Below are 22,645 nucleotides of genomic sequence, written 5' to 3'. Positions count from 1 at the left end.
GGTATGGTACATATGGGACTGCAGTTAGCACTTGTAATACTTTAGGAAAATGAGGTGGGATTCCAAAAGCTCCCAGAACAGTTTTGAGAACTGCAGCAAATGCTTAACCTTGCTGCTGAGCTTATTACCCAGATTTGATTAGTGTGCAAAATACATATGCAGGGAGAAAATACCAGGTTTCTAAGGAGGTTTAATCTAGTGGAGACAGGCATAACAATTACTGGTTGTGAAAGTCAAGGCTGGGTGATGTAGATGTGAACTGAAACACTGATTTTTTTGTTTATGGGGTAAATGACCACTGACACAAGCTGTCAAGCCTGGTCACAAGTTGTCCACCTTCACAAAGCATCCACTTTAACCTACATGCGCTGCTGGGCTAAACACTCAGTTATGGAACCAAGTTGTCATCTGCATTAGTAAATCAGGCCAAGTGTAGTCCCTGCTGGCTTTGCTTTTTGCAGCTCTAAAAGTGGGTTTCAGCAGTGGGGATGACTTGAAAGGCCTGGCCTGAGGCAGGTGCAGAGCAGGCAGCTGTTCTGCTACCTTCAGTCCTCCTGCTGCACAGCCATTCTGACTTGTGTGCCACAAAATGGCCCAGTCAGGAAAACAGCCCTACCCATTTCTATTAAAGCTTTATTTCAGGTGGTTTTGTTGTTTTCTTTTTTTTTTGGGGGGGGGGAGGTGGAGGGGTTGTCTGTTTGTTTTAAAACCTCTCATGTCAACAATAATTATTCCTAATTATAACAGTTCAAAAATTTTGAAGAGTTTTAATCAACTGGGACTTTGCAATCAGCAGAGCTGTATTTAAACGTGCATCCTCATTTCAAGAGTCAAGAAGCTGCCACAAGCAGTTCGTGTCTCCCCACAGCAGCTCTCATGTAACACCTGATCCATCAGCTGGGTGCTCGAGTGCTTGGCCAAATCTTGGGCAGAACTGGTCAATCTGCTAAATTAGGAGTTCCTGGTTCTTGTGATACACCTCAGAATGGTGTCCGACCACCATCCAGCCAGTTCATAACTGAGGTGCTGCACGGGCTGTTGCTTACACAGTTCCCAGTACTGAATAAGTTTTATATCTTCTGCTCATTTATGCTGCTTCCATCTTAATGGTTTATCTTCTTTTGTTATGCAGATGAGCACTATGCCAGGACTTCCTACAAGACCCAGCTTTTATGATATCGACTTGGACACAGTGTCAGGAGAAGTGAACGGGCTCTTCTGAAAAGAATTTGTAACCAAAGGTAGGTGTCACCTTCAGGTTAGAAGGCTTTCAATATTTGGGCTTGATTTCTCAACTTGAGATAATGGAACTAAACCAATTTCATATTATGCTACGTGTTTACAAATAACATGTGATTATATTTCAGCCTGAAAGTTGCCTCCAGTGCTGTTTAATAATAATTAAATTTATTTTTCTTTTTAGCTCCCAGAAGAACACCTGATGAGTCATGTAAATGAAACTATTCACTGATCTTTTTTGAAGTCGAAACAAGATATGACTGAGAATACAGTGCAAGAAGTGAAAAAAAGAGTGATAAAGGATAAAACACTTATTTTTAATCAGTAATAATTCTTAAACTACTGTTTTCCAAGCTAGTTGAAACTAAGTATCTAAAGTATACTTCCTGTACAACCTTCCTGCTTCATAACTGTAGCTGGAGCAAAATACAGAAGCTTGGGTTTAGTGATTTCTTAGAACCAGAGAATCATTTCATTTGGAAAAGACCTTCGGGATCATTAAGTCCAGCCAGCTAAAGGACTGAAACTTTAATTAAGATAGTAAGCACAAAAAGGAGAAAAGATACATTTATACAATCTCACCTTGATTCAGTGAGATTAGGATTTTTAATTATTAAAATAAAGTTGGAGCTGTTTGTAACAATCCTGGGACCTCGCTGTCTTAACAGTAGGGTTTTTGTGACATAGATTATCTTGGGAGGTCTCATATGCTATAATAATATTCCTACTTGTCATACTGAATTCTGTATCCCATTTCTCACACTATGGGAGGATTTGCTGTGCTGTGAAATCACACCAGTTTCTTTTAAAAGAGGGAACAAGGAAGAATCCTTTTGTCATTTTTTAGCAGGAGTGCTCACCATAGCTTCTGCTGTGAATTACCCCTGCAGATACCTGAGCCATGCCAGATTTCTCTTTTAGAAAGCCCAGCTGTGACTGCTGTAATTCTTACTACTGGAAACAGAACTTCTGAGTGTCGGGTCTGTTGAGACCTGGATCTCTGGGCTGTACCCATGGCTTCTGCCAAAAGTGTCCTTTCAACCATTTTTTGCTCAGCAATCAGTACAGTTAGGCCACTGAGAAGCCTTGTTTTCTAAGGTACCTTTTGGGTGAACAGAAGCCATGTGAGCAGTGATTGAGTCATTTGTAGTAGGCTTTGTCAGTAGGCCAAAAATCATTTTGTAACAGAAACAGAGTTTCTGCCAGATTTTTAACTAATACAAATAAAGGGTAAAAACTTCAAATGCTTTTTGGGTTTTGATGTACGTGCTGAGATTAATGACGTAGAACTTATTTCTGTGATTAACTGAGTAATGCAGCAGTCCCAGTATTGACAATTATAAGTGATTATTGCAGGAATGAGTTGCCTGCAATGCACCACCGTGTGTGTGTTCTATCTTGTTTCTTTTCCTGGATGGCGTGTGTCATCTATAGGAAATAAACTGCCTGAATTATTCAGTGGATCAAGTTTACTTGCAGTTGACTGCAGAAGATCTGAATTAAGATGCTAGCTTTATTAAGTTTGACTGCCCTGCTCGCAGCTGAATATTTTTGGCTTCTCCTTTTTCCATAGACTTGCAAGGCCCATCTGCTTGCATCCAAACTGAATCTGAAAGCATTCTGATTTTGGTGAGAACTGGGAGAGTTGTGGTGTAGGTGTGCACCAGTGTAAGGATGCATCTGTAGTACACAGATACTAAATATAGAGAGAGCAAGTTATTCAGTAAGGGAGAATAATTATATAAAAATTACCTAGTTGTCACAGAAGCAAAGACAGAATAATTTAAATTGTCGTAAGCACACTTGAGATACACTCACGGCCTCCTCAGATTTTCTTCTCGGTGGTATTTGGCTGAGAAGTTGCTGGCAGACAGGTTTTACAGAGCACAAAAAGGCCACCTGCATGGGGTCAGGAGGGGCATCCCCTGTTGCTGCACCACCCCAAAGGCCTGGCTGGAAGTCCACCTGCAGCACCTTGGTGGAGCCTTTCCTTGCTGCAGATTGCCACAGCTGTTGCTGCCAAGACTGCTGTCAGTTCCTACATTTAATCCTCATTCTCTCATCTTGCAGAGGCTTCCCTGTTGCACTGCTTTCCTGCAAGCGCTCTGTGTTCCACCTTCATTTTATGCTTATGAAAGATGGGATAAGTGCTAATTTATGCTAAGATTAGCCTCCTTTTAGTTCAGCATGAGATCGTAGACATGTGGTTGAGAGGAGACGGTTCAGGAAGTCTCTAGGCCACAGCATGCAGTGAGGCAACACCATGGCACAGCCACGCAAACTGGACGTGAATTTGCTGAACAGTGGGGGACTGCTGACAACAAAGCCTAAAGGCCGGCACCAAATAGTGAAAAAATAGCCCCAAGCATCTCCAGAGATGAGTGGCAAATGCTTTTCTACAATGTGCTCCAAATGTTGTGGGAAGTGTGTTCCTACTGTCCCTACTTGCAACGCTGATTCATAAATAAGTTGGGTGGGTTGTTGGTTTCTTTGCTCGTTTGGGACTGAGTACGGCAGCTGTTAGTTCTTGACCCATCACCTAGGACACAAAGAATGCTTACTCTCTTCTAACTGACAACTGGAAGGTTGTCTTCTCCTCCTGTTGCCTGGAGCAAAAAATCAATTAAATGCAGGTATGTTCTCAGTAGGCGATATGTGGGCCCAGCTCCTTAGCTGCTGTGATGGCCATTCCTTTTGCTGTGCCATAATGAGAGCTTCACATCACATTGCTAGGAAACAATACAGATTTGTTCAATCTTATCCATCTCCTACCCCATTATCTATCTCCTGTGTGTCACATTCCTTGGTGTTACTGTCCTCCCATGGAATAACAGAATAATTGAGTTCTGTGCAAGGTGGTTTCAGAGGGGATGGATTGGAGCTGACGCTGCAGGTAGCGCATGTTACAGGTAGCTGCCTGTATCCCCCCTCCATCTGGAATGAGGGGAAATGGCCTCGTGCTGATGGCCTGTGCTTAGCTCTCCTGAGAACTGTACCCTAATTAGAACCCACTGCCTACCCTCTGGAGAGGAGCTGTTTCCAAATGAAATTTATTATAACGAATGAATGCCAGCAAACACGTCTCGTTAGGGAGCTTTTAAAATGATGGTTTCTTGTGGTTGCATGATGTGTGCTTCTGTCCTATAGGCTGAGATTTCAGCCAGAAGAACACAGTTTCTCCCCTTTTTAGGGAGGGAGGAGGCCACGTGTGTTTTTTTAAGGATGGCCTCCACTGGAAGCCACTTGCAGGCTCGATGTATGCTCCATGGCCTGCACTGCAGTGTGCCAACATGCTGCGAAGCAATTAATATCCTCACATCGGTGGGCGTCGCTGAGCTCCCCGGTGGGATGAATGGGGACGTTGAGGCAGCTCCAACCATGGCTTCATGTGGTTCTTCAGTTGCACTTGTAGTCATTTCCCGGAGGCTCTCCCGTCAATCATAACACTGGGGACGCAATTTTAAAGTCAGATATTGGCAAGCGTGAAGGAAAAAAAGACGCCTAGGACTGAGGCGTCTTGTCAGGTATTTCAGATGAGGTTTTGCTTAAACTCGGGCCCCGGCTGCCGTTAACCCCGCTCTAAAGGTGCGGCTCCTGCAGCGACCCAAGCGGGCAGGGCTAAGCGCTGCCCAGGTTTCAGGCGGCAGAAAAACCGCTGCCAGGAGCAGAGCTCCCATCGCACGCTGTACCTGGTCCGCGGATCCTCGCCGGCTCTTCCTCCCGGCTGTCTTTCCGCTCGCAGCCGGCATTCGAGCCGCGAACCGCGGCTCAGCCTTCGGGAAGATCCTCTTGACTTCTCCCGTTGTACATCTGCTGCTGCTGCCTCGCGCCCTGCGCGGGGAAGGAAGGCGGAGAGGGACGGTGCTCCGCGAACGGGGCAGGATGCCGAGCGGGGGGGAGGGGGGGCCGCCGCGGGGATGCTGCGTGAGCGGAGGGGCTGCGCGGCCGGGGGGCGGGAGGCGGGGGGCTGCCGGCAGCGCCCTCCCCGCCGGCCCGGGGGGCGCGGCTGCGGCGGGAGGCGGCGGCAGCGCAGCCGCGCAGGGGCCGCGCGGAGCCGCGGTCGGGCCGCGCCGCGCCGCAGGTGAGATGCTGAGGGGACCCGCGGGGACGGGGAGCGGGGACACGGAAGAGGGGGTGTCGGAAGGGGGCGGCACCCCGAGTTCGGGAGCCCGCGCGTCCCCTCGGAGGGCTGCGGGCGGGCGGGGGGAGCGGCGGCGCTCGGCGGCTCGCGGTCCCGGTGCCGATGCCCACGAAGCGACCCCAGACTCGTCTGGACGCGGGCTCCAGAGCTGGGGTGCGCTCGAGAGCACCGGGCTTCGTCTTTCCCACGTGGCCGCCGAGCGCATTTTCCGCTTCAGAACCAGCGAACAGAACGCAACGTGCGCTGCGGGCTGCAGCCCCGCCGGGGGCACGGAGCTCCGGAGCCGCCAGCGCCCCCGGGAGCGGCAGCGGCAGCCCCGGGTCGGGACGGCGCCGCCACGCGGCTCTGCTGCGCCCGGAGGGCTCCGGGAGGCGCCGGACGGCCGCGAGAAGTTGGGCTGCAGCGCGCTCCCTCCTTTCCTAAACGTTCCCTTTGTGCCTTTGATTTTTGCAAGGGTGACAGCGCTGATGGACGCGTGTGGTGTTAATTGAGGTTGCCATGGGAGGCGTGCACGTAGCGTAGATGCGCTTCCTTCTTGCCGTGTGATTTCGCTTTTGTATTCCTCCTCTTGTATTCGGCGTTTTGCATATTGTCAGCTGGTGCATTAAAAATAAAAATATCGGCGGTCTCGGGGTGTGATTTCCCGGGTTGCAAAGTGTGAGTGCATAGAGAGTGGTGGGGGAAGATGGAGCCAAGTGTAGGAGCAGGAAATATATGCTTGTGTGAGTAATATAGATTTGTCATAATATGAGCAATTAGAAAAAAATACAGCCACTTCTGCCATGCAAAGTAGTGTTTTCTGTGTTGGAACAGCGCTAAGTTGGCATAATAGTGGCTTTATTTTGCCTTTGGATATTGGTATCCAGAGGTAGAATTGCTTTTTTGTCCCTTGTCTGCATCCCAGGCTGAAATACTCTGCTCAGAATTACTTCTCAATCCTTTGATTTTTGCTCTGTGCTTCTTACCACTTGTTCATTGTGTTGCAGGTCAGAGCTGGGAGCATCAAGCAGGATCAGAGGCAAACCTCACCCAACCTGTGTCAGGAGCTGATCAGAATCCAAAGCACAGCAGCAGCTGAGCTGGCACTGGGGGGCAGAACACCTCCACTCACTGCCTCCACGTTGCTTCAAGCGTTCTTCGTTTCCCTCGAACTGTCCATGGGCTGAATAAAAGTTGTTAACTGTTGGCTTGACTTGTCATCCTTTGAGGGAGTAAAACCAAGGTCAGACTGTCCATTCTGTGGTGTACTGTTAGAGGAGCACAACCTGAAGTGGGGTATCTCAGAGGTGAGAGTGACTCTGGTTCTTCAAGTCTGCCTGGGACTCCTTGGAGAGGCAATAAGGAGAGTAAGAAGATGCAATGGGAGTTATAAAGTGGATGCAATAGCTTCATTGGAACAGCTCTGCACATTGCCGCATCTGCTTGCTAAGAAGCAACTATTGTTGTTTTGAGGACAATTTGGGGAAAAAGCCGTTTGAGCATCTCTGCAGCTTTTATGCATTAATCAAGAAAGTCAATACACAGACGAAGGAGAGGTGCAAATATGGCAAAGGCTGCTAAGGAAATACAAATGGAGAACCCGAGCGAGCTGGAGACTCCTAGCGCAGGGACACCATGCCCCCCATTGGAAGAACAGGCAGAAAAACCCTCCATGCTCTGTTTTAAGAAGCGGAAGAAGTCCTGTAAGAAGGGGCTGACAACTAAGGATGCATGTGAGGGAGCTTCTGGAGCCTCGGAGGAGAAAAATCAATGCATCAGCACAGACCCAGGGGAGGCAAAAGCTTCTGCTCGATTGCGACCCTCCAGAGGAGCCTGGGCAGCTCTCAAAAGTCTCACAAAACCTCGGAGAGGGCAGAAATCCTCTTCACGGAAGAAGGTATCTTCTGATTCCCAGGTGCAGCTGGAGATGGATGCGGAGGAGAGCTGTGCACAAGGTCTTCCAAGGAAAAAGGCCAGCACAGGGGTGAAGATGCCCTGTGTGCGCTTCTTGAGAAGCAAGAAAAAGCCCAGCCCCTCAGAGGTGGTGGAGGAGTCAGAGGACAGTGTCCAAGCCAACGAAGTGATGGGCATTTTGAATAAAGCCATTGAAGAGCTGGAGGACATGGACCCAGCAGAGCCCTGCAACAAGGCTGAGTCCCTCGGTCCACTCCCTGCAGAGGACATGGCCCCAGCAGAGCCCTGTGACAAGGCTGAGTCCCTCAGCCCCCTCCTTGCAGAGGACACAGCTTCAGCAGAGCCTTGTGATAAAGCTGAGTCCCTCAGTCCACTCCCTGCAGAGGACATGGCCCCAGCAGAGCCCTGTGACAAGGCTGAGTCCCTCAGCCCACTCCTTGCAGAGGACACGGCTTCAGCAGAGCCCTGTGGCAAAGCTGAGTCCCTCAGCCCACTCCTTGCAGAGGACATAGCCCAAGCAGAGCCCTCTGACAAGGCCAAATCCCTCAGTCTGCTCCCTGCACAAAACTCTGCCCCAGCAGAGCCATGTGACAAGGCTGAGTCGCTCCCTGAAGAAGATGTGGCCCCAGCAGAGCCCTGTGGCAGTGCTGAAGCCCTAAGCCCGCTGCCTGCAGAGGACCTGGGCGTATCAGCAGAAGGTGCCGATGCCAGTGGGAGGAGTGAGCCCTCGGGAGAGGCCAGGCCTGAAGTGGATGAACACACAGAGTACATCGCTCAGTCAGAAATAACCAGTTTGGAGCCTGTCAATGAACCTGTGCAGGAAAAGCTGCCTGAGGGGAGTCAATCTACAGCCCAAGTGGAAGAGGGAGAAGTCACTCCTGAAGCGCCGGTTTCCACAGATCAACCCAGTGGCACACCTGACATCACTGAGGTGCAGGAGATAGCCACAGTCTGCAAGGAGCTTCCTGAAAGGGATGAGTCGGAGAGGAACACTGATCTCCCCAAGGAGTGCAAATCTGAGGAGACCACAATGGATTTCAGTCCATCAGTGTCTAAGGATGATGCAACGAGTGTGCAGAGCGGCTCCAGCCATCAGGAGAAACCTGAAGTCAACGTGGGCACCGGCGTTGGCATCGTCATCACCATCACTGAAGCCGTGGACTCTGATGACACCGATTCTGACCAGGCCTATGAGCCATCCCCGGTTTTACACCACAAGAAGCAAAAAAGGAATAAAAAATCCAGTGGGAGCTTTGATTTTGGTCAAAAAGAAGGCCCTGGGGCTGGCAGTGATGCTGTGGTGGAAGAGAAAGGTCTGGGTGAGCAGGGGCACAGGACTTCGGATCAGTACGAGTTGCTCCTCATAGAAACCGCATCTTCCCTTGTGAAGGCAGCCATCCAGTCATCCATAGAGCAGCTGGTCAACGAGATGGCTCTGGAACAGAATAAACACAACAGTTTTCTGTGAGGGTGACGATGCCCCCAGATGAGGGTGATTCCAAGCTACTTTGGCCAGAGGAGGGGAGCAAGAGGGCTCTGGAGGCCACTGCTTAGTTAACTCTGCATGCCCGTGAAGTTGTGTGTGTGTTTATTATGTGTATGAAACTGGTGCTGGGGCATGGGACAGGCCCTGCTGAGCACAGGGAGCGCACTAGGCCTGGCTACAGGAAAGTGCAAGTGTTGCAGTGTTTTCATTTACTAGCATCTTTATGTTGAGGCCATGTTTCTGCTGTCTTCCATTCCAGACTTCCCTGCTGTTAGTGTTTTAAACGTTAATGTGCTTTTAGGAAGAGGCCCCGCAGGCAGCGAGAAACCTCCTGCCATTGGGTTCAGTTCAGTGAGTGTTGAGCACGGCTGGAGGTTTGCTCAGTGGGTACAAGGGAGGGAGAAGGGGCTGAGATGTGCAATCAGTGGTATCTATGCCAAGCAGTTAGCACTGCATTCGGAGGTGTAGGAAACCATGGTCTGAAGTCCCATTAGGTGGAACTGGGTGAATGCAGTGAGCAGCACATATTGGCCAGCCTAAGGCCCCTAGCCTACTCCTCCAGCCTATTCCCTTGTCAGAAGCAGCCTGTGTATTACCCATCCACTGCAGTACAGCATCAGCTCTCCTTGCTGACTTCAGGCTGCACAAACACCAAGAGCATGCCCTCACTTTGTCTGCTGGGGCCCATTGCACTGCTGAGCACAGTTCTCCCCATGGTGTGGTGATGAGGGCCAGGCTGGAGCATGCTGGCCACAGGGAGCCCCTGGCCTTGCCTTCTTTTGTCTGCCATGGTGAAACTTCCCTTGGATATGGTGTTGTTTTTTGTTTTTGTTTTTTAACGTATGGCATGTAATATAAATAGCAGTGTGCTGCATGCAGTCAACTCTTGCCTCGGTGTTGAAATAGCGTGGTGGCAAGGATGTGCTGCAGGCCATGGAATTGCTCCATGTTGGGAGGGGATTTGGTCACTGGCTGTGTCCACGTGTCCATCCATCCCTTCACTTCACAGAGACCCCCCGCAGAAATCCCAGCTGGCTCTGTGGTGACCAGTCCAAAATGCACCATGAACACCAGAGCCATCTCACCAAAGTCCTCAGGGAAAACCCAGACATGAGGGCTGGGGACACTGCCACAAAACACCCAGACAGGCCGACTGCTGTCAGAAAAATACAAACTGCTCTGTTAAGGAGGTGTGCATGCAGCGTGTGCACACACGTGGTGTGTGCGGGTGCACATCACCTCTCACTGCCAGCCCTCTGGAAGAAAGGGGCCTTTTGATAATTTAGGATTGCAGCTGCACGGTTGGGATTTACACACTGCTGCGTGAAAGTCTGCCTTTTCTGCTGAGAAAGTTCTCCTGCCCCATTCTCAGCCTGTAAGAAATAGCAGCCTCCCCTGGCAACTGCTCAGTGACCACAGTGGGGACACGGAGGTTTTCTGCTCGGCGCTGACAACTCTCCAAGAACCCGGTGCACAACCATGTTTTGAACTTTGAGAAAGGATCTCTGCTGCTGCGAGAGGAGTACCAGCAGGGAGTGCCATGGTGTCTTTCTGTGCACGTTAAACTTGGAAAAAATCAGACTGCCTTTTTTTTTTCTGTGAATTTATTTAACGTTATCAATAATTCAGCGTGTATATTAATGGCTTTGCACTTCCTATTGTTCCTTTCAGGCATTTTGCCATCATTTTGAAAGGTGCTTTTTAAGGACTGTGTATAGCTTTGGAGCTGCTGCAGCACCTGGGAGGAGCTGTGCTTGTGCTGGAGCTGTGCTGTGAGCTGTGTGGGCAAAGGGATGGGTTGGTGCTGATGGAATGGCTGCAGCATCTCCATGCCTTGGCTGCAGGGGCACCCCTGGGTTCTCAGCAAGTGACATGAAATACCCCAGGCGTGGCCAGGCACTTGTCTCCTATCCATGTGCTGAGCAGTTTGCGGAGGATTTAATGCTACATCACCACAGAAAATAGTCCATTGCAGGAGGAGGCACTCCCTGAATGGAGAGAGAAGAGCAGCATTGTGTGGGTCCAGCCCAGAGCCTGCAGGACTGTCAGCTGCTCTGTACCCAGGGCTGTGTTTGCATCCTTTTCATAGCTGTTTTCCCTCTGTTCCACTCATACATGTAACTTGGAATTAGTTCATTAAAGTTGAGTGTACCTCTTGTTTTCCTGACTTGCGATTAACTGGGCATAGAGATTTTGTAGCAGAGCTGATAACCCACCGTGCCATCCAGTAATGTGCAGCATTTCCAGGTGGCCATCTGATGAGTAGCAGCCTTCACATTAATAGACCTGAAATGTTTTAAGACTCACTCTTCCTGCATGTTTTTTTCTTAAATAAGGTTTCCTTCTGGCTGCTGCCCTGTCTTTCCCACTCACAGATTCCTGAAAGCCCACAGACTCCAGCAGGTATTTATGAAGGATCACAAATCTCATCTGGCTCAGAAGAGCAGCCCAGCAATTGAATCACCATTGGATGAGCTGCTTTGCTCATCAGAAGAGAGTGGAACAGACTGCAGAGCCCAAGCTTCCAGAGTATGGGGCTCCTAAGGACTTGAGGCACTTTACAGCATATTAAAAAGTTGAAAAAAATGTACACTTTAAATAGTATTAATACTGATTATTCTTTCAGGTTTTCAGAACAAAACACAGACTTCTAATGGCTGTTAATGACTTAATTAAGTTTCTCTGCTCCCCCATTACAATGAGAGAATTGGACATTAATGAATCACAGGAACTGTACACTTTTGGAGCAGAACCATTCCGAGAAGCACGGGGCTGCTTGGCTGCACAAGAGCACTAGAGAGGGTTCAGGACTGTTTCCTCCTCACAGCCGTAAGAAATGGGCACAGTGCATAGCCTGGGCCTGCTCTGGCTGGTTGGGATTGCTTCTGGGCCATCTGCCTCCTCGTCGCTCTGCTGCCCCTCTCGGATATGGAAGTGTTGCTTTGTAGCTGCATCGCAATTAATTAATTTGTTCTCCTGCTCACCCCGCAGTCTGCACTGCTGCTTTCTTTCCCAGATGTTTCCAGCACTCCTTTTGGCAGCTATGGCTCAGCTTGCTGTTCAACAAGTCCCCTGCCTGTGCTCTGCCCAGGGGGCACTGCATTGTGCGCTGAGGCCCGATCTGCTGCTGGAGGGACTACAGCAAGTGGGAACCCAGCACTGGAATTGGTGCTTTCCCTGCATAAACGATGGGTGTTTTCATACGTGTGCTTATGTCACATGAAAATTCAAGAGTTTTGTCATAGGTGCCCAAAATAAATTGGGCAAGCTCGTGCACTACATGGGAATTCTGTGCTTGGAAGTGATGGGTGGAAGTGGGACCCTGCTGGCGGACCAGCAAAGCCTTCCTATCACTCCTCCTGTACATAGAGGACTTCCGCATCTGTAACTCAAAATAATGAAACACTCCAAGGGAACAGATTGATTTAAATAATTTGCTTTAATATTCTTTTACATCTGCAGATTCATTTCCCAGAGAAACGGTTCTTGTTAGCTCTTGTTGGGTGGTATTACAATAATGAAGTATTTAATTTGCAGCCAGATAAAATCTTTACATTAAATGTGTTTTTGTTTAACTAATCAGAGGATGTTATTGCTTGTATGGTTATTTAAGGAACAGAATAGATCAGCCTTTTTTGGAGGCACCATTGTCACATTTCTTTTTGCAGCTCGCTGTGGAAAACACAGTTCTTTGCTAACAGTGGGGCTGTTCTGTGACGAACTCAAAGTCCATTCAGCTTGGAAGTGGATCTCAGTGAAAAATACCCCCAAACCACATTTACAAACTGCTGTTATAACATACAAATTGACAAACACGCTGGATACGAAAGGGAGAAAAACCCTTTTGTAACTCAAATGAGTGAGATGAAGGCATCATCTCCCACTAGAGCTGGGTACAGCCCCTATCATCCCATAAGTTTGACCTCAGCAGCAGCTGCATGGCTTCTCCAGCACGATTTAGCTCAGGTGAAACTGAGGCACCGAGGTGCTGTGCTGTGCTGCTCCTTTGTTTTGAGGGCGGAGGTGTCTGGGTTAGAATATTTCATGGAAGCGTTTCCGCTATTAAGCTGCCTTTGAAGCTGCGTCATTACTGTTTCTTAATGAAACATGCAAATCCCACATGTGCTGTGATTGCATTTCAGGGAATTCAGTCCTGACATCGCTCCAACTGTAAATACCTAACTGGCGTGCCATTTAGGACTTCATTCTCTTTTTCCTTCCCAGTTTTCTTTGCTCAGAATAGCTTATCCTAGTGCTGGACCGCCAGGACACCCACGCAAAGAGCTCCTTTTTGGCAGGAGCAGAGAAGAGAAGCCTGTCAGCTCCTTACCCGGCAGCAAAGCTGGAGTTGAGCTCAGTTGTGTGTCACATCGTGCTGCTGGCTGCTGCCTGTGGGAGGGACGTGATGAGCTGAGGATGAAGATCCTCCTGGGCTACTGGGAGCCAATGGCCCGAAGCCTGCGCCTGCTTATGGAACATGGAAATGAAATGGGAAATAAGATTGAATTGCATGTGCTGATGGTTTTCAATGCACTTCTGAAAGCTTTGCCTGCACTCAATTTACGCCTTCCACCTCTGACATATTTAAGAACTATTCATTACCAGCATAAATGCTCTTTCCAGCAAGCTCATGAGAGCGGCGTTTCGTGGTTTATTTCCACTCTCACGTTCAGTGCTCCGAGTTTACAATGTGCATCCTGCTGTCGGCACTCCCAGTGCGGGGGCTGTGTCCCAGTGCCCTGTGGCCCTACTGCAAGGCACTGTGTGGGCAGCCCACCGAGCTGAAGGCTGGGGGTTATTATTGTTGTTGTTCTGCCTGGAATAAAGGAGCAAAGAGAGCCTGCGTCATCTCCTGGCAGCCAGCATCCCTCCCCCTGACTCCAGGTGTTCATTGCAGGGGGGTCAGACCAGACGACCTCTAAGGGTCCCTTCCAATTCAAACAATTCCATGACATGGAAGTTGTGCAGCATGCACTGGTCAATAGCACTCAATTACCTATGGAAATGATGTCTCACTGCAGCACTTGATGACATCCCCAGGGCTAATGGGCACTGGAGGAGCGCTCTGCACTAATGCTTTGGGACTGGGCTGAGCACTCACCTGCTGCAGTGCATGAGGCCATAGCCAAGGCCCTTTCATAGGCCATAGCCAAGGCCCTTTCATAGGCCATAGCCAAGGCCTTTTCATGCTCCTGCTTCATCAAAGCTTTGCCATCCCAGGAGCATTTACAAGCCTCCAGGCATCACTCCAGGTCTTTAGAATCACTGAATAATATAACCGTTTTTTGAGTTGGAAAGAGCTCTCAAAGGCCATCTTGTCCAACCTCCCCTGCAAAGAACAGAGATATCCACAGCTCCATTAGGTGCTCAGAGCCCCATCCAGCCTGACCTTGGGTGTCTCCACGGACAGAGCACCCACCACCTCTCTGGGCAACATGTTCAGCCTTTGTTTGCCTAAGCTCATGTGCATTGATTGATCGATCACAGGCAACTGAAAAGAATTACCAGGATCATTATCCTGCATACAGGGATAAAGCTTTCATTTTTCCCAGCTGTACATTTCAGGCAGATTTTTCCAGCATGCCCCTGCCTCAGAGTTAAGTATAAAATAACCCAAGTGTGTTCTACATACAAGGGTAAAACCTCTTCCTATGTGCCCAGGAGCAGCTGCTGTTCTTGCTTAGAAGATGGAGCTGCCTTCCAAAATGATTTCCTATGATTTTCTAAGGCTGAGAGCAAGTGATGCCTGCAAGGGGAGGTTGCAGTGTGCAGTTCTGTCTCTCCAGCTTCTTCTGCTGCTTTAATTATAACAGTGCTTTAACACTCAGAAGAAAAATGCTGAAAATACATTTCTTCCATTGCAAATGATGAGAAAATGCCTTTCACCGACGTTTGATGTCACAGATGTTCAGTGTCACAAAGATAAACCAAAGCACACTCTAAAAGGGGGAGGAACGGTAAGGAATATCAGAGATGTGCTGAGCACAGTGCTGGCTGAGATGGAGCTGTAGTGTTATGCAGAGCTGCTCCTGCAATCACAGAATCACAGAATCACAGAATTGCCAGGGTTGGAAGGGACCTCAAGGATCATGAATCTCCAACCCCCCTGCCACACGCAGGGCCACCAACCATTCCACCTAATGCTAGACCAGGCTGCCCAGGGCCCCATCCAGTCTGGCCTTGAACACCTCCAGGGATGGGGCATCCACAACCTCCCTGGGCAGCCTGTTCCAGTACCTCACCACTCTCTCTGTAAAGAATTTCCCCCTGACGTCCAACCTAAATCTCCCTTCCCTCAGCTTAAAACCATTTCCCCTTGTCCTGCTGTCACTCACCCTTTCAAAGAGTTGATTCCCCTCCTCTTTGTAGGCTCCCTTTAGGTACTGAAGGCTGCAATGAGGTCACCTCGCAGCCTTCTTTTCTCCAGGCTGAACAAGCCCAGCTCTTTCAGCCTGTCCTCATAGGGGAGGTGCTCCAGTCCCCTGATCATCTTCGTGGCCCTCCTCTGGACAATAGGTGTGCACACACCACAGCTGACGCACGGACAGACATTGCTTCTGGCCCAGCTCACCACCTTCACTAAGCTGCCTTTAATGGCCAAAACCAAACCACCATTTCCTGTTGTCCCCAATACTGAGCCCTTTGTTGACTGCCCTTTGTTTAAAGCATACCCACCATGGGTTTATCTGTCCTGCTGATCTTGGCAGTACTTGCAAATACATCAAAGGCCACTGACTCTCAACAGAAATGAGTTCAGATGAGTTAGAGATCTCACTGAGGTCACCAAGTGCACATGGACTGCTCAACTGTCTAAAAACTGTCACTTTCAGCTCATTTCTGCAGCTTCTACTTCCCCCGCACAGCTCTGTCTCTACCCAGCAGATTCTCCTTTGTGCTCCTAATGGGGCTGGAAGCAAACACGCGAACCTGAATAGGGAATTGTCACAGCACTCCATTTTTCAGCCATCCCACTGAACTTCAGGGACCCCATCTGCAAGCAGCTGGCCTGAGGGTCTGTTTGTTGAGAGGGTTTCGTTGTTTGCTCAACAAAACCCCTTTTTCCACGCAGCCCACCGCAGCCCCACCAGAGCAACACCAGCACCCCGACAAGCACACACAGCAGGCAGAGCAACTCCTCTCAGCATCCATGCAAGCTCAGGGCCTGTTTGTTTTTTTCCTTTGTCTTAAAACGCAACTTGGCGGCCACTCCATCCCCTGCAGTGCTCAGCTCCCCTGCCCAGCAGCCACCCTCACAATGGCCTCCACGGGCTCTAAATGCAGCAGTGGTTTCATTCCAGATCCTACTCCAGAATGAGATGACAGCTCGAGGGTTCTGGCTACAAAGAGATGTGGACCGGGCATGTTGACAGCAAACAGTTCTCACCATTGTTCAAAGCCTCCTTTCCTATACAATGACTCAATTCCGCAGGGGCTGGGGGATGTGTAATGAGTAATGGGGTTTGGGATTACTGGAGCAGCTCACCAGGCCCCAGCTTCTCGCTGCAGGAGGAATCTCAGTGTTATAAGTACAGCAATGTTGGGATGGGATGGATTGGAGCCCAGCTGGTGGGAAGCATGGGTACCTCTGGTGGAAAACTACAGAGGGATAAAACACAAGAGGAATGTGTACAATTTTAAATCCCCTTTTGGGCTTCAGAAATTGAGTAATGAAAGACAAAGTTTACATCTTACCATCTTAGGTGGCTCCACGAGCAGAGAATAGCATGGTATGTATTTGTTCAAGAACCATGGAGATGTGGCACTGAGGGACGTGGTTCATGGGCATGGTATGGATGGGTTGATAGGAGTTGATGGTTGGACTAGATGATTGATCTTTTTCAACCTGAATGATTCTATGACTATCTCGTAGCAAAGCCTTGTGAGCTGCTGAATCCTGTAAAGACTTTGGTCAGGATGTGTTACTCCGTGAGTGGACGTTCCCTCACAGCTCCCATCCCTTGGTGCTCAGAAGGCCCAGTAATGGGAGCTGACCACAGCGAGGCATCAATGTATGTCTTGTTCATGCAGCTGCAGTTGAGGAGGGAGAAACAGGAAAAAACCCATGTGAAGCCCTTAAGCACATCTCTAAGTAGAATCACAGAATATCCCGAGTTGGAAGGGACCCAAAAGGATCGTCAAATCCAACTCCTAATTATGTAAGTAATACACAAATAAGTATTAGCAATTCATTTGATGAGGACTCTAGGGCCTGTTGAAGTCAAGGTTGCCACCAACTCCCTTGAAAAGATGAGCCTTATGGCTCCCACGTGCATTTATGCAGAGATTTATTAACTGCAGTTACAAACACAAACTTTGGGACTTATCTCCTCATTTATTTTAATTAAAACCAAACTATTGGGGAAGAACAATATATGTATTTCCCTCTACATTTCCCTCCATCTAGAACCAGAAGAGCAATTTTATGGGCTACAAACAGCCCTTGATGCCACTCCATGTATTAGGGGATGTGTAAACCTCACACCCAGCAACACGATACGAATTCCAGTAAAGCAGGGCAAGAACAAGTTCACATCTATGAAAATGTAATCAAGTCACATGGAGGCTTCCAAGGACTTAGAGTTGAATTAGCTTGAGTTTAAAAGTTAGAGAGGTAAAAAAGTAAACACACAAACCAAAACACCATTCTTCACAGCTAGCTCAGTAAGAGGGCAACTCTGGCTGAGGACAACAGTCAGATCTGGCAGCTCAGTGCACAGAAAATGCCCCTAACCAGTGTTCAAAGGCTGCACAGGGAGAGCTACTCTACCAGGATCGTATCCACGCTTTCCTGGATGAGATCAGACTCCAGTAAACACTCATCCAAGTGATCTTGGGACAAGCTGGAACTCTTCCCCACGCTGTCGCTGTCGCCGTAGGGCCGGAACCTGGGGGTGAGGGGACTCTCCAGCCGTGGGCTGCGGCTGTGCTTGAGCTGCTTCCCCCGGTGTGCATACATGTGCTCCAGCAGCTGGCTCTTCCGGAAAAACGTGCGGCCGCAGACAGTGCAGCCCAATTTTCTCTTTCTCGAGAAGGAAAAGTTACAGTTCAGCTCCACCGGCTCGTGGTCCTTGGAGATGAGGGAGAGCTGCCCGATCTGCAGGGGCTCGAGCTCGCCACAGCCCGCATGTTCCAGCGGGTTCTCATCCTCCCTGAGCAGGAAGGCTCCGAGGCGCTGCCCGCTCTCCCTGCCCTCCGTCAGGGGCTGCACCTCGCCGAGCCCGCCGCTCTCCAGGATGGAGGCAGGCACGCCGAAGGGCAGCGAGCCCGAAACATGGGTGTGCAGGTGCTCCCGCAGCCCGGCCCGCGAGTCAAAGCGCTCCCCGCAGTAGTGACACAGGTGCACCCTGAGGCTGGCCTTGGCAAGGATGGGGTTTGCTCTGTCCGGGGAAGGAGGGCTGCAGCTCTGGGACACCACAGGCTCAGTCTCACATTTCTCCTGCTTGATGGAGACAGAAAGCTTTGGCACCTCCTCTGCCGGCCTGGCCAGCGCTGCGGGCTGGGCTGTGGGATGCGGGCCTGGCTGCTCACGGCTGCTGTCGTCCAGGCCGATGGCGAGGGAGAGCTGCAGCTGCGGGTGCTCAGCTGGGGCAGAAGGCCGGCCCCCCACACTGCCCAGTGCCTCCTTGGCGCCTGGCCGCTCCTTTGCTGCTTTGTGCGCGGTGGAGATCTGGATTCCGTAGAGGTTTGAGGACTGCACGGCCTCTGAGGGGAAGGCCTGATTCATCTCGACAGCGAGGTGGGAAAGGTGGTCAGCGTGCAGGAAGCGGATGCCCTCCTCCAGCCGGCTCTGGCTGACCGCCTGCTTTGGGCCCTTCCCAGTGTACATGATGTGCAGGAGGTAGCTGAAAATGTCCGGCTGGATGTCTGCAGGCTGAATCTTTATGCACTCACTGAAACAAGACAGATGATTAAGCACATCGTTGACTCCAAATTACAGCCCTGACCCATTATCTGCCCATTCATCTGCACCGTCATTGGCTCGCAGAATGCAGGCGCTGCTGCCTGGCCGCAGGTCCATGACGGCCAGTGCTCCTTGCCAAGGCCTGAAGGAGTGTGGCTGCCTTCTGTGCACAGCAGTGCTCACATGTGTTTGTGTATGGACGGGGCTCTGAGCACCTGATGGAGGTGTAGGTGTCCCTGTTTGTTGCAGGGGAGTTGGACCAGATGGTTCTTAAGGATCCCTTTCAATTCAAATGATTCTATGATTCTGGGTGATTGCAATGACAGCACACAGAGCTGCGGTGAAGAACTGTGAGCACAGCCAGCCTCCGTCTGCCCCACCTGTGACAGCTCCTAGCCATGTGTGCCACCCTCAGGAGGCACGGAGCGTTTGTGTGCTCAGGTAATAAATCCAGCCGCCACTGCCATGTAATCTTTACGAGCTTTGCACCTAAGTGTCAGCAAACAACACCTATTGCTACAGAAGTTTGCCTGTCGTCTCACTTCTAAGCAATGGCTGTGTGTGGATGGCCGAGGATCGGAGCCTGCAGCATTGCCCCTGTGGGAAAAGCCAAGAGCCCTGGGGCTGTTCAGCCTGCAGGAGAAGAGACTGAGAGGGGATCCTATCAAGGCTTATAAATACCTAAAGGGCAGGAGTCAAGTGGATGGGGCCAGGCTTTTTTTGGTGGTGCCCAGTGACAGGACAAGGGCAATGGGCACGAACTGGAAGTTCCATTTGAACATGAGGAAAAATTCATTTACTGTGAGGGCGGCAGAGCGCTGGAAAAGGCTGCCCAGAGAGGTGGTGCAGTCGCCTTCTCTGCAGGTATTCATAACCTACCTGGATGCTTTCCTGTGCAACCTACAGTCAGGGACTGCTTTAGCAGGGGGCTGGGCTGGGGGATATCCAGAGATCCCTTCCAACCCCAGCGATTCTCTGATGATTTTCCTGGGCAGGTTCTGGAGGCCAGGAGCTCACTGCCAAGGGCAGGAGGGGGAACACACAGAGGATTAATCCATCGCTGCAGTTCAGAGGTTAGGGCTCAAAGCCAACTTCCCTATACCTGCAGAACTGCCCTGGGCCCGGTCAGGTGAAACATCCAGACAGGAGATTGGAATAAGTGGATGCTCACAGTCCTGGCTCTTATCTGCAGACTTCTGAAGTGCAGCAAAGAGATAAGGCCACAGCTCCTTGACTGCCTTGAGCCCACGGATCCTGTCAGGAGGGATCCAGCTGAGCCAGAAAACTGCCTGAGCCCCACGGGATCGGCTTTCTCTTTGGCTGGGGCAATTCCTAAGGCCATGGCAATGCTGGTGCTGGGCAGGCTGTGCAGGAACTGAGATGCGGGCCAGGTTAGGAAACAATCTCAGGCCACATAACATCCCCACTTGGGCTCTTTTAGATTGCAACTCCTTTAGAAAGAGGAAAAAGCAGAAAGCCGAGCAGAGCAGTAAGGACATAGGAAGAGAGCTGCGCATCCTTACCTTGTCTGATGGATAAATATCATCTTAAAATAGTTTGAGAAAGCAGCGAGCACCGCTCTGTGGGCTTTGAAGTAAACATCTCCAATGGCAACTGTGCAGTCGCACAGGAAGCCAAACTCCCGCTGCATGTTCAGCTGCTGGAGCAGGAGCAGGCTGTGGCCGGCCATGTCCATGGCGCGTCTGCGAGAAGGACAGGAGGTCTGTCCCAGCACGAAGTCCCGTCAAGCACAGAGCACAGCCCCAGAGCCTCCTCCCGCTGCGCCCAGCTTCAATGATTCCCCCCCTCCCCGACCTCCCGTCCTCCCGTCCTCCCGTCCCGACCCCGCGCTGAGATCTGCTCCCTGCTCTTACGCACAGCAAAGACCACAGCACCGAGTGCTGCGCAGGTGCCAACTTTAACAACGCGTCAAAGCGCCGTCGCTCAGCGCAGACCGCACCCGGCGCGGGGAAGCGCACAGAGGGCAGTCTGTGCCGCCCCACAAAGCCCTCACTGTGCGGCGCCGAGCCGCCCCGCACCCGCCGGCCCCTTCTGCAAATACACGCTGATACGCGCTATTGTTTCCCCCCCCGAATATCGCAGCCGGGGCACGAGGGCCGGGAGGAGCCGCTCACCGCACCCCCCGCGCAGCCGCCCCGCACCGCTTACCCCCGCGGAAGCGCTGCCCCGACCCTGCGCGGCTCCGCCCGCTCCCTGCGCGGCGGATGGGGTGGGCGCAGCTCCCCCCGCGCTTCCTGCCGCCGGGCTGGGCTGGGCCGAGCCGTGCCGGGCCGTGCCGGGCAGCCCACGCGTGGAAAAACCGAGGGAGGCGGCTGCGCGGAGGTTGCGCGGTCGCTGCGCGGCGCGGCGCTGAGCCTTCGTCCACGCGGCGATGGCGCAAATACCGCGCAAAACTTCCCCCCCTCGCCGCGTGTGATGGAGGGGCCGCTGCCCCTGGTTGATTTGGTGCCCAAGGGATTGGGCTTCATATATTTATTACTGAAAATGGCAGTGGGAATCACAGCTGCTGTGCTTTTTCCACGTGGGTTTCAAGCAGCTTCACGCATTTGTCGCACTCCCCTCTGTGGTGTCACGTTTTTCAGACCATACCTGGTTTTCCCTTGATAATCTGCTGCACGCTGGAATGGTGAATTTTAATTGGGCCAAATCTGAAGCCTTTAGGGCAAATACTGCCCCAATAGCAGCAGATAGGGGATTGCTTCCAGAGGTGCCTGTGGGAGGGCGAGTGCCCCATGCAGTGCTCTCTGCTCGTCCCACTGTGCCCACAAATATTCCTTTTTCCAGCATTCCATGCCTTATTTCTCTTATTTACACACAAAGCTCACTGGGCTCGGGGCCATCTTCCCACATTTGTAGCCAGACTGCAGTTTAGTGGTGCTCCAATCCCACTGCCCCTATCAGTTCCACTTGCTGCTTTTCTTCCCTCAGAGTTCGGCAGTAGAAGCTCAAGGTTCTGTGCTCTGCTCCTGTGTTATGTGACATATTTATTAACCCGTGTACCGAATGAGGGGCTGTTTGCAGACAGCAGGTTATTTATTTAAATGATTAATTATTTACGTGTTATCTAGGTTGACCCTGGCCCAAAGATGGCTTTGAAGAGCTCCAGGGAAACCGGAGCCAAAACGATGGGAGCAGTGATGGAAGAACGAGATTTTACTATAAAAACAGTTAAGGGTTTCATGGGGCTCTGGGGTACAAAGTGGCACGGCCCACACCAGGATGTCATCATAGTTATTGTGATGTCATCATAGCTATTGTGATGTCACTGCAGCTCTTCTGATGTCATCATAGCTATTGTGATGTCACAAGTGCTATGATGGCATCATCATGGCTATCAGAACAGGGGTGAATGTCAATAAAGTGGATGTTAGGGAGGGTTATTTATATGTATATGTATATTTGGTTACTACGTTTGTAGCTGGTGGCATTTTCAAATCTGTAATCAAATTTTTTGCTGCTGTTGCCCATCTGAAGCTGAGCTCCTTGGACATGATGTTCTTCAAGGTTCGTTCCAACTGTAATGATTTGACGATTCCTTGGGTGAACACAGAAGTGATGGCACCCCTGGAAAAGGCCTCCAATGATGGCACTCTGTGGGCTGGGGCTCCTGCACAGAGTGGCCGATGGCCCTTTGGGTGGAAAAGCCAACTGCCTGCCACAGAGCCCCGTGAACGTGTCCAGTAGCCCTGCAGGTAGCAGAAGCTCCAGGAAATGCCACTGCTCTTGGAAGGGCTCGGGGAGGGTGGGGAAAGGGGCCGGGAAAACTCTGAGAGGGGAAAAAAAAACCCAAACAAAACAAAACCCAAAGCGCCGTTCTATGCTTCGTGATTAAAAGTAGCGGCGGACGCGTGAGATTCCCTGCATCGGCCCGAAGCTGCAGGAGGGAAGGCGTCAGCGGGTGGAATTTCGGCAAAAAAGAAATAGCGTATCACGCGACGCGGCAGGGGGGTCGTTATTTACGGTC

General features: G+C 50.8%; 3 protein-coding genes across 9 annotated transcripts in view; 2 read left to right on the top strand and 1 right to left on the bottom strand.

The window, feature by feature from the left end:
* MTHFD1 (methylenetetrahydrofolate dehydrogenase, cyclohydrolase and formyltetrahydrofolate synthetase 1) overlaps positions 1-1,882 on the top strand; it is a 37,936-nt gene extending 36,054 nt beyond the window's left edge. Inside the window, exons 27-28 of the mRNA XM_031605581.2 lie at positions 1,133-1,241; positions 1,424-1,882. Of these exons, the coding sequence (XP_031461441.2) occupies positions 1,133-1,222 (90 nt within the window). The 3' untranslated portion in view covers positions 1,223-1,241; positions 1,424-1,882. The remainder of the gene's footprint in view (positions 1-1,132; positions 1,242-1,423) is intronic.
* A 1,234-nt stretch (positions 1,883-3,116) lies between these two features.
* AKAP5 (A-kinase anchoring protein 5) lies at positions 3,117-12,421 on the top strand. 5 transcript variants are annotated; one of them, XM_090141777.1, is made up of 2 exons: positions 3,117-3,872; positions 6,367-12,421. In XM_090141777.1, the coding sequence occupies exon 2, from the start codon at positions 6,924-6,926 to the stop codon at positions 8,739-8,741; it is 1,818 nt and encodes a 605-aa protein (XP_089997903.1). In that variant the 5' UTR covers positions 3,117-3,872; positions 6,367-6,923; the 3' UTR covers positions 8,742-12,421. The 5 variants fall into 5 exon arrangements, with proteins under 5 accessions (XP_089997903.1, XP_089997904.1, XP_089997905.1 ...); XM_090141778.1 differs by lacking the exon at positions 3,117-3,872 and adding an exon at positions 4,667-4,763; XM_090141779.1 differs by lacking the exon at positions 3,117-3,872 and adding an exon at positions 4,802-4,824.
* A 4,577-nt stretch (positions 12,422-16,998) lies between these two features.
* On the bottom strand, positions 16,999-20,961 carry ZBTB25 (zinc finger and BTB domain containing 25). Of its 3 annotated transcripts, none has more exons than XM_090141782.1 (3): positions 20,830-20,864; positions 20,184-20,383; positions 16,999-18,649 (listed from the first exon to the last, which is right to left on the bottom strand). In XM_090141782.1, exons 2-3 carry the CDS (start codon positions 20,354-20,356, stop codon positions 17,518-17,520), a joined length of 1,305 nt encoding a protein of 434 aa, XP_089997908.1. In that variant the 5' UTR covers positions 20,357-20,383; positions 20,830-20,864; the 3' UTR covers positions 16,999-17,517. The 3 variants fall into 3 exon arrangements, with proteins under 3 accessions (XP_089997908.1, XP_031461458.2, XP_031461457.2); XM_031605598.2 differs by lacking the exon at positions 20,830-20,864 and adding an exon at positions 20,539-20,823 and having other exon boundaries at positions 20,184-20,363; XM_031605597.2 differs by having other exon boundaries at positions 17,000-18,649; positions 20,184-20,363; positions 20,830-20,961.
* Between the last annotated feature and the right edge of the window lie 1,684 nt (positions 20,962-22,645).

Source organism: Phasianus colchicus, chromosome 5, assembly GCF_987193195.1.
Source record: "Phasianus colchicus chromosome 5, bPhaCol1.hap1.1, whole genome shotgun sequence".
In the NCBI taxonomy this organism is placed as follows: domain Eukaryota; kingdom Metazoa; phylum Chordata; class Aves; order Galliformes; family Phasianidae; genus Phasianus; species Phasianus colchicus.
The sequence above is the reverse complement of the archived record's forward strand: the minus strand, read 5'-3'. Positions and strand labels throughout refer to the sequence as shown.